Source organism: Chiloscyllium plagiosum, chromosome 25 (genome assembly GCF_004010195.1).
Source record: "Chiloscyllium plagiosum isolate BGI_BamShark_2017 chromosome 25, ASM401019v2, whole genome shotgun sequence".
NCBI classification, from domain to species: Eukaryota; Metazoa; Chordata; class Chondrichthyes; order Orectolobiformes; family Hemiscylliidae; genus Chiloscyllium; species Chiloscyllium plagiosum.
In genome coordinates this window covers 44,007,671-44,023,999 of record NC_057734.1, presented here as the reverse complement: position 1 = coordinate 44,023,999, position 16,329 = coordinate 44,007,671, and the positions used below count along the sequence as shown (strand labels likewise).

The 16,329-nt window shown below is 40.7% G+C and overlaps 1 protein-coding gene across 12 annotated transcripts in view; it reads right to left on the bottom strand.

The window, feature by feature from the left end:
• Nucleotides 1-16,329, bottom strand: part of LOC122562805 (paxillin-like) — a 93,208-nt gene that overhangs the window by 5,306 nt on the left and 71,573 nt on the right. For 7 of the 12 annotated variants that reach the window (XM_043716034.1, XM_043716036.1, XM_043716033.1 and 4 more), the window contains 5 exons: nt 13,527-13,670; nt 9,773-9,955; nt 8,623-8,796; nt 7,838-7,919; nt 1,477-1,625 (listed from right to left, as the gene is read on the bottom strand). In XM_043716034.1, the coding sequence (XP_043571969.1) occupies nt 1,477-1,625; nt 7,838-7,919; nt 8,623-8,796; nt 9,773-9,955; nt 13,527-13,670 (732 nt within the window). The remainder of the gene's footprint in view (nt 1-1,476; nt 1,626-7,837; nt 7,920-8,622; nt 8,797-9,772; nt 9,956-13,526; nt 13,671-16,329) is intronic. The other 5 variants (XM_043716037.1, XM_043716044.1, XM_043716045.1 and 2 more) reach the window with 3 other exon arrangements.

Here is a 16,329-nt window from a genome sequence, read left to right as displayed (position 1 = left end):
CCTTCATAATTTTATATGTTTATACAAGATCCGCCCCCCTCATTCTTCTGAATTCCAATGACTATAATCCCAGTCTACTCAGCCTCTCCTCATAAGCCAATCCCCTCAACTCCGGAATCAACCTAGTGAACCTCCTCTGCACCCCCTCCAGTGCCAGTACATCCTTTCTTAATTAAGGAAACTAAATCTGCACACAGTACTCCAGGTCTGTCCTATCACCCTCACCTTGACCTTTTTCCACCTATCACATTTCCGACGCCCCTCCCCCAAGTCCCTCCTCCCTATCTTTTATCTTAGCCTGCTGGACAAACTTTCCTCATTCCTGAAGAAGGGCTAATGCCCGAAACGTCGATTCTCCTGTTCCCTAGATGCTGCCTGACCTGCTGCGCTTCTCCAGCAACACATTTCCATCTCTGATCTCCAGCATCTGCAGACCTCATTTTCTCTTCTGGTGAGTGGAGGGGTCTATGTTTGTGACTCTAATTTTTACAAATTATATCAATGAATTAGATGAGGGGAGCAAAGGCACGTTAACTAAATTTGTGGATGAACAAAAATAGGTTGAAAAGCATGTTGTGAAGATGACATATGGATTTTACATATGGATATAAGTACTTTAAGTGAATATACAATTGTGAAAACATGAAGTTGTTTCTTTAGCGAAAAGAATAAAAACCAGTGTATTACTTCAATGGAGAATGACTGTGGAACTCAGGTGCAGATGGAATTTGATTTTCTAGTGCACCTGTTACAAACAGTGGGCAAAAACAACACATACATAAAGAAAGATGATGGTTTTTTTTAAATGTTACAATTTGAATATAAAATTAACAGAAAGTGCTGGAGACATTCAGTAGGTCAGATAACTCTGTTTGCTCTCCACAGATGTTATGATAATGATGAACCCTTTGAAGGATCACTGAACTTGAAGCGTAAACTCTGTTTTCCTATCCATAAAATGCTGCCAACCCCACTTCACCACCCTGCCTCTGCCACCCGCTTTATCTGCAGATCTCCCTATACCCATTCCCAGTCCTGAAGAAGGGTTACACCTGAAACATTGACTTCTCCACCTCCGGATGTGGCCTGGCTTGCTGTGTCCTCCTAGCCTCCTGCCTGTCTACTGCTGAGTTTCCCAGGGTCTACCCTTTTCGGACAGAGAATTTCTTTTCTCTCTCAAAGGTTTGTGCAACTTTGGAACTCTCTCTTGCTTCAGGAGGTGAAGAAAGCAGGAAGTGGGGGAAGCCATTGAGTTGTTATAAGACAAAGGTGGATAGATTCTTAGCAGGCAGGTGAATAAATGGTTATTGGGGTTGATAGGAATGCAGAATTCAACACACAAACAGATCAACCATGATACTTTTGAATGGCAGAACAGATCCGAGAGTCAAATTGCCTATTTCTGCTCCTACATGGTATATTCATACAATTTTACCAGTAATCAGTTTTCAGCCAGGATCTTTTGACTTTTCTTACCCGACAGACAAAGCACTCTGGGTGCCACAGTGAATTGAGGGCTGAGATATAGTTTTCCAGAATAGCCCGTGCACAGCCACCACACTTAGGGGCAAACATATCAAAGTAATCTTTGCGACAATAGGCCTTTCCATCTTTTTCATGGAATCCTGCATTCAAAAGAAAGAAGCATTTGAGACAATCTCAGTTTCACATTATAACCTAATAAAATTTTCAATGATATTCTTACTGTTCTTGAAGCCACACAAATTAAAACTATAATTGCATAGTATGTCTTCATAAAATTTCCTATTGTGAGCTAGAACTAATGGAAGATGCATCTAGTAAAAATCCCCAAATCCAAGTGCAATGCTCTGAAAATATGATAAGAAATTAGTATTTTTGTGCAGTTACAGAAGGTAAATACCAGGAGTTAATACTAAATAAAGTAACATACAGGATAATGCCACTATCACTCCCAAGTGCATCACTAGACTAATGCTTCAAAGATATTCTTGACTGCCCTTTCCATTCTAAAGATATAACTGCACTGAAGTGGAAAGTGTTGTTGCTTGATTTGTTTTTAGTCTTCAAGCATCACTTAAATTTCAGTGGAAAAGAGATACAATATGAACTGTAATTTGATATTATAAAAAATGATATTTTTATTTAAATTTTCCTCAATAAAATGAGAGCTTCGCAAAATTTCAGATCAGTCTGATCAAATGGAGTAAATGATTGGAATGAGAATATTTTCCTCCTTTTATGATTTGCAGCAAAATTATCTGCTATTTATAATCACATGTTCATATTTACAATTTCCCTCAAAATAAAAGAAATTTTCCAATCTAAACAAGTTAACATGCATTAAATTCCACACTCTTGGGAACTGTTCAGCACAAGAAAGTGATATTTGCTCATGTTTTCTCCATTATGAAAGCATTTGACTCAGGCAGGAATGAAAAAAATCACCCAAAACTATTTTCAAACAGTATTATTATTGTCAAGCTTCATCTGTGTGAAAATTAATCTCTCCTGGGCTGCAGACTGTGACTGAGAATGTGATACATTACAGGATAAAATGTAAACTGCAGTGTTATTTGATACTGACAAACACAGCAGAGATTAGCCTGGTTCCATATGATGATATTTAAATGAAGCAAAAGCATTTGTTTCTGTTTTATTGGTAATCACAGGTCAGTTTTTAAAAATGATTCTCCTACCTATAAAAGAATGAGAGGCTGAAATAACTAACTTTTCTTAACATAAAAAAAGTAGAATCATCATAGGTTAGAATTATATTTATTGCCACATGTTTAAAAATACAGTGAAAAGTGTTTTTTGCACGTTATTCACCAAGTGTCACCATGCTCCGGCGCCATCTTGACACACTGAATATAATGCAATACTTTACTACAATAGAGTTCATCTTTCTCTCTTCTTGTTCATCCTCTGCTGTTCCTCCAGTTGCTGCTTGACATCAGACAGACTCTCTAAAACGGGCTCTGAGGTCTCTAAGGCCTCCACTACTGCCGCTCCTTCGTCCACCCTTTCCAAGCTGAGCCATGGGCTTGGGGGTGTGCATTTTCATACATCCTCCCCATTTGATGCTCCTCTATGCTCTGCCACCGGTCATCAGGGTCCTGCACGCTCCCTTTCACTGATGCTTCTGCTCCTCCAGACACCTGGGCCTAGCTGCAAGTCTGGGCTGGCGGAGTCAGCCTGAGACCTGCTGGGAAGGGGGTTGGGAAGGAGCCGTGTCCAGCTTGTCCTGGCATTGCTGCCACTATGGCCACCACCAGCCGGAGGTGGATGAGTCCCAGGCTCAGCTGAGCTACTCTGCCACCATCCTGGAGTTAATCTTAGAGCTCGGCCAAGTGGAACTGAACAGGAATAAAGAGTGATACAAACTGAATGAGGAAAGAAGGAGAGATTTACAAGCAAGCTATTTTTGTATAATAATTTAGATTAGCAGGAAAACCCCTCCATTAGAATTCTCAGGAAATAAACGATTTACTAATGGTCTACATGAAAAATAAACCTGTGCATGTGCCTGCCAATGTTCACAACAATCATTAACTCCACATTAATTAGAAATCTTAAATCAAGGAAATATTTGATTGGCAGTTGGCAAATCTATGCAGATCGATTTAGTAATTGGCAACGTTTAAGAAATATTCTGGGGGGATCCAAGATGGTGGCGACTCAGCAAGTCTGAGTCTATAGTGCTCCTCCCAAGACCTAGGCAAAGTGGGCCACCCTCCTCCACCACACTCACCAAATCATTTAAAAATAGTTTTTACTTAATGTAATTAGCGGTTTAGTACTAAATTTAAACAGTTCAGTCTCCTGAAAAAAATGACGAGGGGGAAAGGAGCCTGCAGTTCTCAGCAGGCAGGAGCCCCTCCCCCACCACAGCAGAGGTGTCTGCAGCTGACCCGGGGGACTTGCCTACGGTGGCGAGCCTCACGGAAATAATCTCGAAACTCGATGCGAAGATCAATGCTCTCATAGAAGAGTCCCAAAGTCAGTGGAATTCATTCTCGGCCGTGCTACAAAAGCATGGCCAAGACATCGAAGAAATCGAATGCCGAGTCGGAGGGGTGGAGCTAAAAGCCACGACCTCCGAGGCCATTGCAGAATTGGCTGTGGATTGGGTCCGGACTCTCGAGCAGCAAGTCCGGACCTTAGAGAATCACAACCTTGAAAATTGAGGTAGTCGAAAAAATATTTGTTTGCTGGGCCTTCCCGAACGGGAAGAAGGCCAGCTTACAAGGTTCCTTGAACAGTGGCTTCTGCAGTTATTGAATCTGGAGCCTGAATCAGGCCAGGTAAGGGTGGAATGGGCCTACCGGGTTGCAATGCGCGGGCCCGGCTCGAACCAGCGCCCCTGCCCGGTCCTGTTCCGGCTGCACAGCTATAAGGTGAGGCAGATGCTCTTAGAAGCCTCAAGAAATCTTGGGAAAGATCCCCAAGCCATGACTTATAAAGGATCCAAGATTATGTTATTTCATAATCCAGCTTTGGTCTGAAAGAAGGCGGCGTTTGATGAAGCAAAGAAGCGTTTAAGGGATTTAAACATTCAATACTCCTTGCGCTACCCAGCTACACTACGCTTTAGCCATGAAGAGTCCGTATATAACTTTGGATCACCGGAGAAGGCCAAGGAACTTCTGGACTCTTTTAGACAAATTATAAGAGTTAATTGATGTTATTTTGCCCTACCCCCACCCCGGTTTACCCACCCTTTTTTTTTCCTTTTATTATCTTACTGTTTAATATTATCTCTGGGGGGTGGGAAGAAGGGTTTATTTATTCATCCTTTACTTAGTGATATATATATATATATTATATATAGAGGCCAGGGGGTCTAGTTAATGTAGATGGGGGGGGGGGAGGGAAGGTGGCTACCTTATCTTATTTTATCTTTGTCCTTGGGAGCGGGGTTGTTTTTCCCTGTTATTTTGTATTAATATATTTAATTATTATTTGCTGAGACTATAATTTTATAGTCATATATGTTCATATATGGTATTAACAGTACCAAATATATCCAGGTGTTGGCGTGGGTGGGGGATAGGGTACTCACCGTTAGTTCTAGTTCAGTAGTGTACTTGAATTTTCTTTATCCTATCGTGGGGTGCCTGGGTCAAGGGTGGGGCACTGGTTAGGAGAGGTTATGATGGGTTTTTTGGAAAGTAAGCGATGCCCACAGGGAATAAGGGGGAAGATCTCCATTTAAATACGTTTTATACTTTTTTTACTATTTAGAAATAGTTTTTTTTATTATATTGATCTGAATGTACTAAAGAGCTTTTATTTTTGTGAATTTTATATGCTCTATGCTCGGGATGTTTTGGATAAATACGGGTTTTGTTGTGATCTGATGTTAACACATTCCACACTGCTCAATTTATGTATTATCCGTTGGATTTTTTTTTCTCTTCTCTTGAATAATGTAAGAATTTTAATGATACACTCTGCTTAGTTGTAAGTTAGATGAATAGTTAGTTGAGTTTTGTCTTTTTTTTCTCTCTTGGTATTTCTTTTTTCTTGTTTATTAGATTTTGGCTATCATTTATTTAAGATTTAACTGTATATCAATGTTTATACTTGGGTTTTTTTTGGTTTTCTTTTGTAAACTTGTTAAAACATGTAAAAAGTTTCAATAAAAATATCTTAAAAAAAAAGAAATATTCTGAGGGACAGAATTATCTCCATTTGGAGAGGTAAAGATTAATCAAAGATAGTCAGCATGTTTTGTCAGGGGGGAAATTATATCTAACAAATTTCATTGAATTTTGTGTGGAGGGGACTGTGTATGTAGACAAGGATAGGCATTTGATGTAGCCTACTTAAACTTCAGTAAGGCTTTTAACAAGGCCTCACCTGGTAGCTGGTTAAAAAAATAAGAAGCCATGAGATTCAGGGTAATTTAGCAAATTCAATTCAAATAGGCTTAGTGGGAGAAAACAGTGGGTGACAGTCAAAGGGTTTTTTTTCTAACTGAAAGCCCGTATCTGCTATCGTATCGCAGAGTTCTGTGCTGGGTCCTGTGCTGTTAATTGTATACATTAATGATCCAGTCATGAATGTAGGATGTCTGATCAGTAAGTTTGCAGATGACATGAAAATTGGTGGTGGCGTAAATATTGCGGAGGAAAGCCTTAGTCTACAGGACAGTATGGACAAGTTGGTCTGATGGGCTGAATAGTGGTAAATTGAACTTAATTGTGAAGAATGTGAAGTGATGCATCTGGGACGACTAACAAGGCAAGAAAATATACAATACATGGCAGGATTCTGGAAAGTACAAAGGATCAGAGGAACCTTGGTGTGCAAGTTCATAGATCCTTGAAGGCTGCAGCACAGATATAAGGTGATTAAGATGGCATATGAGATACTTGTCTTTATTCGTCAAGGCACTGAATATAACACTAAGGGCGTCATGGTGACTCAGTGGTTAGCACTGCTGCCTCTCAGCGCCAGGGACCCGGGTTTGATTCCCACCTTAGGCCACTTGTCTGTGTGGAGTTTGCACATTATCCCCATGGGTTTCCTCCGGGTGCTCCGGTTTCCTCCCACAATTCAAAAATGTGCAGGTCAGGCGAATTGGCCATGCTAAACTGCCCCTAATTTAGGTTTATTAGTCAGGGGTAAATGTAGGGGAATGGGTCTGGATGGGTTACTCTTTGGAGGGTCAGTGTGGACTTGCTGGGCTGAAGAGCCTGTTTCCACACGGTAGGCAATCTAATCTAAAGTGATGTGATGTATTGATCAAAAAACTAGATTGCTGCTAAGTTGAAAAAAAAAACACAGTATGGAAGTCATAAGGGAGCTCTACATAATATTAGCTAAGTCACAGCTCGAATACTCTGTACAATGCTGACCACCACATTATAGGAAGGATGTAACTGAACTAGAAGGATGCAGAGGAGTTCCGCCAGGATTTTCCTTGGCTGGAGCAATTTGCCTATAGGCTTGGATTGCTTTCTTTAAAGCAGAGAAGGCCGAGGGGGAACATGATTGAAATGTACAAAATTATGAGAGGCATAGGTAGATCGGGAGTAACTTCTCCCTTTATGAGTGTGCTCAATAACCAGGAGGCAGTTTTAAGTTAAGGAACAGGAAGCTTAGAGGGGATTAAGGAATGTTTTTTTCATCTAGAGGATGGTAGACATCTGGAACTTATTGTCTAAAAGGGTGGTGAATGCAGAAACCCTCAAGACATACAAGTTATATTTATATTAGCATTAAGAAGTGCCACAGGACATAACAGTAAGGGCCAAATGCTGGAAAATGGAATTAGTATAGATAGATTACCATTGCAGATACGATAGGCAAAGGACCTTTTAAGTGCTGTAAAAGCTCTATGACTATTTGAAAACCAATAATTGACTTGATTAAATAACGTAATGTGGAATACATTTATCATTCCATAGACTGGATTTCAAAGTATCTTACAACCATTTGGCTAACATTTTGCATATGCATTCAAATAGAAGTTCACAATGTATATGATTGTATACATTTCCTTGAATACATGTTAAATATCATTCTTATGCTTCAGTTCTTAGCAGAAAAGTTTGAATTATTTAAAAGAAAAAGTTGGTCCAAATAGTCTGAAATTTCTTTGAGCACAGTGTCAGTATGCAAGTTAAATGTGACAAGTAGTTTTCTCATTGGAATCCGTTCTGATTCATTGAAGCATGAATCTGCTGTCTGGCCTGGCCAACACAGAATATGGTTGGCAATGAAGTGACAAAGTTAAACTGATTCTAGAATACATGGTATGTTAGCAGTTATACTACAAGATGCTAACAAAGAATTTAGAATGGTCAAATTGGATGATGCAAAAAGCACACTAGAGTCAGCATTATACCATCTGGTCCAAAGAAGGCTCCGCACTGGGCACAGAAGAAATGTTCAGGATGCCAAGTTTTATCCAGTGCTGTCACCACTTTCTGTAACACAGAAAACAATGAGCAGACATGAGTTAGAACAAAGCCAAATGCATCCACTTTGGATGATACTGCAATGTTACATTGTTCCACTGTCCTCATTCTTCACAAGAAAAACCATAGCTCCAAAGTATTACTTTTCTATCGAGTAGATTTGGCATTACAACATGGGATTGAAATAAATCCATTTCTAAAATCAAAACAAAGATATGTGAGTACTCCTTTCCTGCGGGAATAGTATTTTTGGGGGATACAGAAATAGTTGTTATACTATCGACTTGGATCTCTGTTTATATTTATCACTTGCAAATGAAATGTCAAGTTATTTATATAGAATTCCTACAGTGCATAAAGAGGCCATTCAGCCCATTGAATCTGCAGCAACCTTCCAAAGAGCATCCCACTCAGACAAAACCCCCCACCCTAACCATGAAAGATCCATCTAGTCTGCGCATCCCTGAAAACTATGGGCAATTTAGCATGGCCAATCCAACTAACCTGCACATCTTTGGACTATGGGAGGAAACCGAATCACCTGGAAGAAACCCACGCAGACACAGGGAGAACGTGCAAACTCCACACCGACAGTCACTCAAGGCTAGAATCAAGCCTGGGTCCCTGGCGCTGTGACGCAGCTGTGTCACTCTCATTTTTCAACCCATTACAAGATTAACTCTTCCATTTTGAATGCATTTGAGATGCTTACATCCAGAATGGGTCCATTGCAGTAGTAACAGCGGGGGGAGAATAGATTGTGATAGTCTTTCTCACAGTATGGCTGTCCATCTCGCTCAAAGAAATTTCGAGAACCAATCTCTTCTTGGCAATGGGTACAGACAAAGTGCTCTGGGTGCCAGGTACGACCCATCGCAGTAACAACCTGACATTGAATAAACAGAATTTAAAATATTTTACAATAGTGCAACAAACAGTTTCATTAAAATTACACAACATTTGAAATAGTTCAAAGGCATGTACTTGTTCAGACAAAAGATATATCACAAGGAAGCAGATTGCTATACTTCTAGAGAAGGGAATATTACATATTTTTAGAATACAACATTGCTTCTTTTGATGAATGGAACACATCTCAAAATGAATAACTTGACTTTTCACAAATGCTGGTAACCTGTGTAATTCCTGAATTTTTAGATTAGATTAGATTACTTAGTGTGGAAACAGGCCCTTCGGCCCAACAAGTCCACACTGACCTTCGGAAGAGGGATCCACCCAGACCCACTCCTCTACATTTACCCCTTCACCTAACACTACAGGCAATTTAGCGTGGTCAATTCACCTAACCTGCACATGTTTGGACTGTGGGAGGAAACCCACGCAGACACGGGGAGAATGTGCAAACTCCACACAGACAGTTGCCTGAGGCAGGAATTGAACCCAGGTCTCTGGTGCTGTGAGCTAGTAGTGCTAACCACTGTGCCACCATGCCGCCTAACTGTTTTAAACAGATCAGCTGTTTCAAAACACAGTTGCCTTTATATGGATATTACTGGTGCACTGAAAAGACCTGCCAGGGTAGGATATTTTCGAATCAACCTGTCCACAGATGTTATTAAATACCTAGAACAGGTGGGACTTGACCTTGGGTCCCCTGGTTCCAAGGTAGGGGCACTACCAGTGCACAAGAGCCTGACTGTCATGGATACTCTTTAAACAAGACGGCACACAGCGGCATTCAATCCTCTGCCTCATCCAATATAAAACAGACATCGGTTTCAGCATTGTATTAAAAGCAGCAATGTTGGACTCAAATATCAAACTATTAGTGCCAACCCAGCAACACTGACCATTTATACTGACGTTGCTGGCACATTCCAAATTCTACGCGATCTCCTCACCTGCCCAGCAATAGGTTTCTTGCATGCAGCACACACTCCTTTTGCAACAGTTGCAACTCCCAGCTTATTCAGCCCAACATGCAGTTCATCCAGCATGTTATCGAGCTGACTTCCAGCTTTTTGAGGCCCTGCTACTGTGGAAGAACCACCATGCTTTCCTTTAGATCCTGACTGAGTCATCATCTGTAAACAGAGAAAAAGGCCGAACAAAAGTGGTCATGTTAACTAGTCAATATTTTGCCATACTGCTATCCAACTAATCAGGTGATTTTATTCTGAGGTGCGCTATATCACTGAAATTAATCTTAACCACACATATTTTAATGATTCATTGTTTATTTTTTAGATACAGCAGCTATCATTCTTCAGAGGAGTTTACTTTAGGAACAATGACAAATGCAAACTTCCCTTTTAATTATTTTAACAAGAGAAGGACCATGACCTTCGTGGCATAGATATCCTTGCAATAATCAAATCTCTCTTTTGCTTTACTATTAAATAGGACAAGCCTTTTGTTATCACTTTGTGCCTGATTGAGGAACCTGGTGTTAAGAGGAAAAGGTCATCGCCACCCATCTTTTCTTACCTCCAACCTTTAGCTCCCCCACCTCTGGCCAGATGTCCTTGGTGGCTGCATTACCAACAGCTGTTACTCCTGAGTAGTACTGATGGCAATGAGGAGCTGTCACTCTCTGAATGGCTGGCAGCTCTTGATGGGCTGGGCTTGGGGAACTAGCAACCCCAATCCCATGGAAGACGCAATGGGAGCCACTTCAGGCTTTTCTTTTAGAACCAATGGGGCATTCCCATTGGGCAAGATCTGACTAAATCTGGCACTGTATTTTACTTAGCAACACACGATGATTTATTTGAGTGGTTAATACATAAACATATAAATGATGCCCCTCACCATAAAATTTATGCTATAACTCCACACAATCAAAATTATGCACAAGGGACATTTAGCCTTGTTAATGCATTTGTAAGTTCATAAAACACTTAGCCAGATGCTGAATAGAGAATTGCTGGACTATTCTGTTCAATCAATAAAGGCTATCAATCAAGTACTGCCTGGTATTAAAGTCTTCCTGGGTTTGATTAATTCTATGTCAAAATTTGTTGACATGGTATATCTGAATTTTATTGATCAACCTGGATTGGTCAGCGATGAGCCTTTATGTTTTCGTGCATAAGATGGGAAAAAAAAAATTATATATAGTGTTAAAAATCACATAACACCAGGTTATAGTCCAACAGATTTATTTGGAAACACTAGCTTTCGGAGCACTGCTCCTTCATCAGGTAGTTGACAAATAAACCTGTTGGACTATACCCTGGTGTTGTGTGATTTTTAACTTTGTACACCCCATTCCAATACTGGCATCTCCAATTCATATATTGTACGTCCCATGAATCACAGCCTATAAGATGGATAAAATGTTGACATTAAAATGTGTTTTAAAATGAACCATTCACTCTGAAAATAATAAATTAACATGTTTTAAAACAGGGTCTGAAAAGTTACAAACTGAAAATGCAGGAAGTGCTTCTGAGACACACTGGGTACAGAAAAAGTGTCCTCAGAAAGAGGCTAGACTGATTAAGTATCTTTAGAAGTTCCAGAACGTCCAGCATCAAAGCTGAAGTCTGTAGAATACCTACCTTACTCCCTCGTTGCAGCACTTGGATGAAGTTGAACTTGAGGATATAGTCAAAGCAGCCAAAGCAGATGGCAAGAACAGAGTAACCAGAAAATTTCTGATTTAATTTTATATCCATTTAAAAGCTAGAGTTTCTCTCCCCTCCTCCATGCTTGCATTCAGAACACAGATTATAGGAATCCGAACATCATGTTGAGGTTGTACAGGATATTGGTGAGGCCACTTTTGGAGAACTGCGTACAGTTTTGGTTACTCTGCTATCGGAAGGATACTATTAAATTGGAGAGGGTTCAAAAAAGATTTACCAAAATGTTGCTGGCACTAGAGGGTTTATGTTATAATGACTTGTTGCATAGGCTGGGACTTTAGTCACTAAAGCTTAGGAGGTTCAGGGGTGACCTTATAAGTTTATAAAATCATGAGGGGCAAAGATAAAGTGAATAACAAATGTCTTTTCCCTTGGATGGGGAAATCTAAAACAAGGAGGCATATTTTTAAGGTGAGAGGAGAATGACTTAAAAGGAACCTAAGGGGAAACTTTTTCACAGAGGATGGTTCGTATATGGCATGAACTGCCAGAGGAAGTGGTAGATGCAAGTATAGTTTTAATATTTAAAAGACGCTTGGACAGTTAAATGAATAGGAAAGACTTAGAGGAAAATGGACCAAATGCAGGCAAACAGGACTAGTATATTTTGGGAACTTGATCAGCATGGACGGGTTGGACTGAAGGGTCTGCTTCTGTGCTGTATGACTAAGATGCAATGGCACTTTTCTTCTCTTGCTTGTCACGAACAACTTTTTAAGATGTTGCCTCAATTATGTTAGAGTGACAGACATGTGCTCCATTGACATCCCCCCCAAGTCCCTTGTTACAGCTCAGCGCTTTGTCAGTGGACGTCAGACAGACCTGTAATGCACACACCATCAAGAGCTGGAAACCTAATTAGTGAAGAATCTGGCCAAGAAATAACATTACATAAAGACCAAATTTCAGAAGATAGAAGAGGAGGACATGAGTCCTAATCTTTAAGAAGTTCTTACAGGAGAAGTAATCAGCATTTACGTTACCTATACTTCAGTGTTGTACGACAATGAATGAAGTAAGAATCTCACATTTATTAACAGAAGACACATCATAACTCTATCCCATTCATTAAGCTAGATAGTATAATTTCAGTGATTAACTAAATTACTAAAAAAGTCATCTGATCACTTATTTTACAACATTTTCAAAGATGACTTTGATAAACCTCCTGCTCTATGTACCTAAATTACTTTTATGTCCACTGGCCAATACAATGATTTAATGCATTTCTTGATTTCAAAGATATGCTATTATATGGCAGGGGTTTCCCAGTTTCCACAGAGCGGTTAAGTAGTTCCAATAAAATAGAGCAACCCAGTCGTTGAAAAGGCAGTGATATCGTCCATTTGTAACATTATTTACTTCTTTCTTTCACTAATCTTCATTGTATTTCTGCATATGTATCAGAATGCAGATAATCCATTTTTCAGTAAATCACAGACACACAGTCATCATCTGCTGTGTGATATCTCAGTATTTTGGAAAGTTATTTTCAGAAAGATACTGGTAGAGATTGAGTCTTGATTAAATGCAAGTAACATTTTGTTGCTGGATGCCTAGCACTTCTTTATTAGATATTTTTCACAGCAAATAACATCAAAGGAATTCCCCAGCCTTCTGTAGAATTACCACCTTTTAACATGCTTAGCTAACTTTCTTCTGATATAACAGCCATGACGTAATGAAAGAATTCAAGTAATCCAACTACAACCAAGTGGAAGTACAATCTCTAACCTGGAGATTGAAATAATTGAAGAGAATTATTCAACTGACATCCAAAAAGCTAGTCATCATTGTCGCAAGCTAATGTCACAAGGATTACCAAATTAAGTGTCAACAATAACACTGATAACCTGTGTTGTAACGTTTGACTTAACAGCCCTACACAACTATTAAAAATAGTAAATTTAAAAAACTATTATAAAAAGGTAATAAATTAAGCTTTGTGGATATTAGTCTGCATTCACTGTTTCTTTTTAAAAATCATGTTCTCGCATATACACACATTTACATTTGGTTTTTGCTGTCGTCCATACATTGAGGGAGGGGCTGGGCGGGGGGGAAGGGCAAATGGATCTGCCCGTACCACAGGATCTCCTTTATGGGATGGAGAATATGGCTTGTTGGTAGCACGGCCTGTGTTGACTGGCTAGAAACGGATCAACAGGAGACAGAAATGGAACAGACAGGATAAAAGAAATTAAAATAAAGCTGCTATAGCAGTATAGAGTGAAAATCAAACATGCAAAATATATTGAAAGAGTCAGTAGTGCATCCGTCACAAAAGGAAATTTTATTTTATGGCCCAGTTAAGCTTCATATTAGCTGGTTATCAATGAAGAGTGCGAACTAGTTTATTAACCAAGCCTGCTAGATTACTCATTCAAGGTAAACAGTGCTGGAAAATGCTGTATATTGCTCCAGTGACAGCATGTAATATTTCTTGGTGTTGACAAGGCATAATACCCCATAAAATGATAGACTTCTGCCCTATCATTTTTTCTAAAAAATTGCATTTTTGTTCATTGAAATGAAAGGAGCTGGAATAGGATCTCCTTCTGTCCAATTTTCAGCACACTATGTTTGGATAGAATGTCCTTTGGCTCTTTCCAGCTATGGAGCAATCTATGCCCAAAATATCTGCAATTGTAAGGTGATGCAAAAAAAACCTGGAAGGAAAAACAGCTTCCACCGGAACTAAGTAATGCCAGTTCCAACAAGGTGATACAAGAACTTGAACATGGAACTCAGACCATGCTACTGATAGTGACTATTCACAATGTAATAAATAGCTACTAAATAAACTACCCAACAATCACCAACTTTCATCTTTAGCATGGCTGGATTAAAAAGTATATAATATGCTGTTTAAAATGCAGTGACATTGAAATTTTTTAATCAGTCTACAAAAATTTTGGCTTTCTGTTTAGCTCAAAATATTCTCTCCTAAACAATTTTAATCTTCCTTTAAAGCTTAAGACTGTCCACGATTTGGATACAATTCCCATTTTGAAAAGGCTCTTAGAGTTATAGAGATGCACAGCATGGAAACAGAACCTTCAGTCCAACTCACCCATGCCGACCAGATATCCCAACCCAATTTAGTCCCACCAGCCAGCACCTGGCCCATATCTCTCCAAACCCTTCCTAGTCATATGAGAGAAAGTGAGGGCTACAGATGCTGGAGATCAGAGCTGAAAATGTGTTGCTGGAAAAGCGCAGCAGGCCAGGCAGCATCCAAGGAACAGGAGAAAGGACGTTTCGGGCATAAGCCCTTCTTCAGGAGGGCTTATGCCCGAAACGTCGATTCTCCTGTTCCTTGGATGCTGCCTGACCTGCTGTGCTTTTCCAGCAACACATTTTCACCCCTTCCTATTCATATACCCATCCAGATGTCTTTTAAATGTTGCAATTGTACTAGCCTCCACACTTTCTCTGGGAGCTCATTCTATACAAGTACCACCCTCTGCGTGAACAACTTACACTAATAAGCTCACGTTTTCCTCAGTGATTTCTCTCACTCTCAAACTCTGCTAGCTTTTTTCACTTTCCTCTACCTAATTAATGAATGCATTCTCTTTTGAAACTTCAAAATTTAAACTCCACTATTTAGTAGCTATTTAAACTCCACTGTTTTGTATAGTGCTTTTCCTCCTGTGGAGATTTCCATGTAGCAACCATTACATACTACAAAGTCGAAGAGTGTGATGCTAGAAAAGCACAGCCGGTCAGCCAGCATCCGAGGAGTAGGAGAACTGACATTTCGAGCATACACCCTTCATCAAGAATGAGTCTTGTGGCCAGAGAGGGCTGAGAGATAAATGGGAGGGGGTGGAGCTAGGTGAAAGGTAGCTGGCAATGTGATAGGTAGATGAAGGTGGGGGTGATGGTGATAGGTTGGAGAGGAGGGTGGAACGGATAGGTGGAACGGAAGATGGACAGATATCAAAGTTTAAAAGGGCAGTACCGAGTTGGAGGGTTGGATCTGGGATATAGTGGGGGGGGGGGGGGGGGGTGGAATGAGGGAACTGGTGAAATCCACATTGATCCCATGTGATTGGAGGGTCCCAAGGGGTTCTTCCTCCAGGAATCAGGTGGTTAGGGTTTGGCAGAGGAGGCGGCCCAGGACTTGCATGTCCTTGGCGGAGTGAGAGAGGTAGTTAAAGTGCTCAGCCACAGGGCAGTGCGGTTGGTTAGTGCATGGTTCCCAGAAACATTCCCTGGGATGTTCCACAAGTTGGCATCCTGTCTCCCCAGTATAGAGGAGACCACATCGGGAGCAATGGACACAGTAGATGACATCTGTGGAAATCAGGTAAATCTCTGTCAGATGTGGAAGGATCCTTTGGGGCCTTGGACGGAAGTAAGGGGGGAGTCGTGGGTGCAGGTTTTGTACTTCTTGCAGTGGTGGGGAAGGTGCCGGGAGTGGAGGGTGGGCTGGTGAAAGGCATGAATGTAACAAGGGAGTCGTGGAGGGAATGGTCTCTCTGGAACACAGATAGGGTTGGGGAGGGAAATATCACCCAGGTGGTGGGGTCCGTTTGAAGGTGGTGGATGATGTGATGTATGCCATCTGGGATGTTCTACGGTAGAACTGGTCCTCTTGGGAGCAGATGCGGCGGAGGCAGAGTAATTAGGAATAAGGCATAGCGTTTTTACAGGAGGCAAGGTGGGAGGAGGTGTAGTCCGTGTTGAGTCGGCTGCCCGCAATGGAGATGGAGGGGTCCAGGGAGGGGAGAGAGGTGTCCAAGATGGTCCAGGTGAACTTGAGGACAGGGCGGAAGGTGTTAGTGAAGTTGATGAATCAT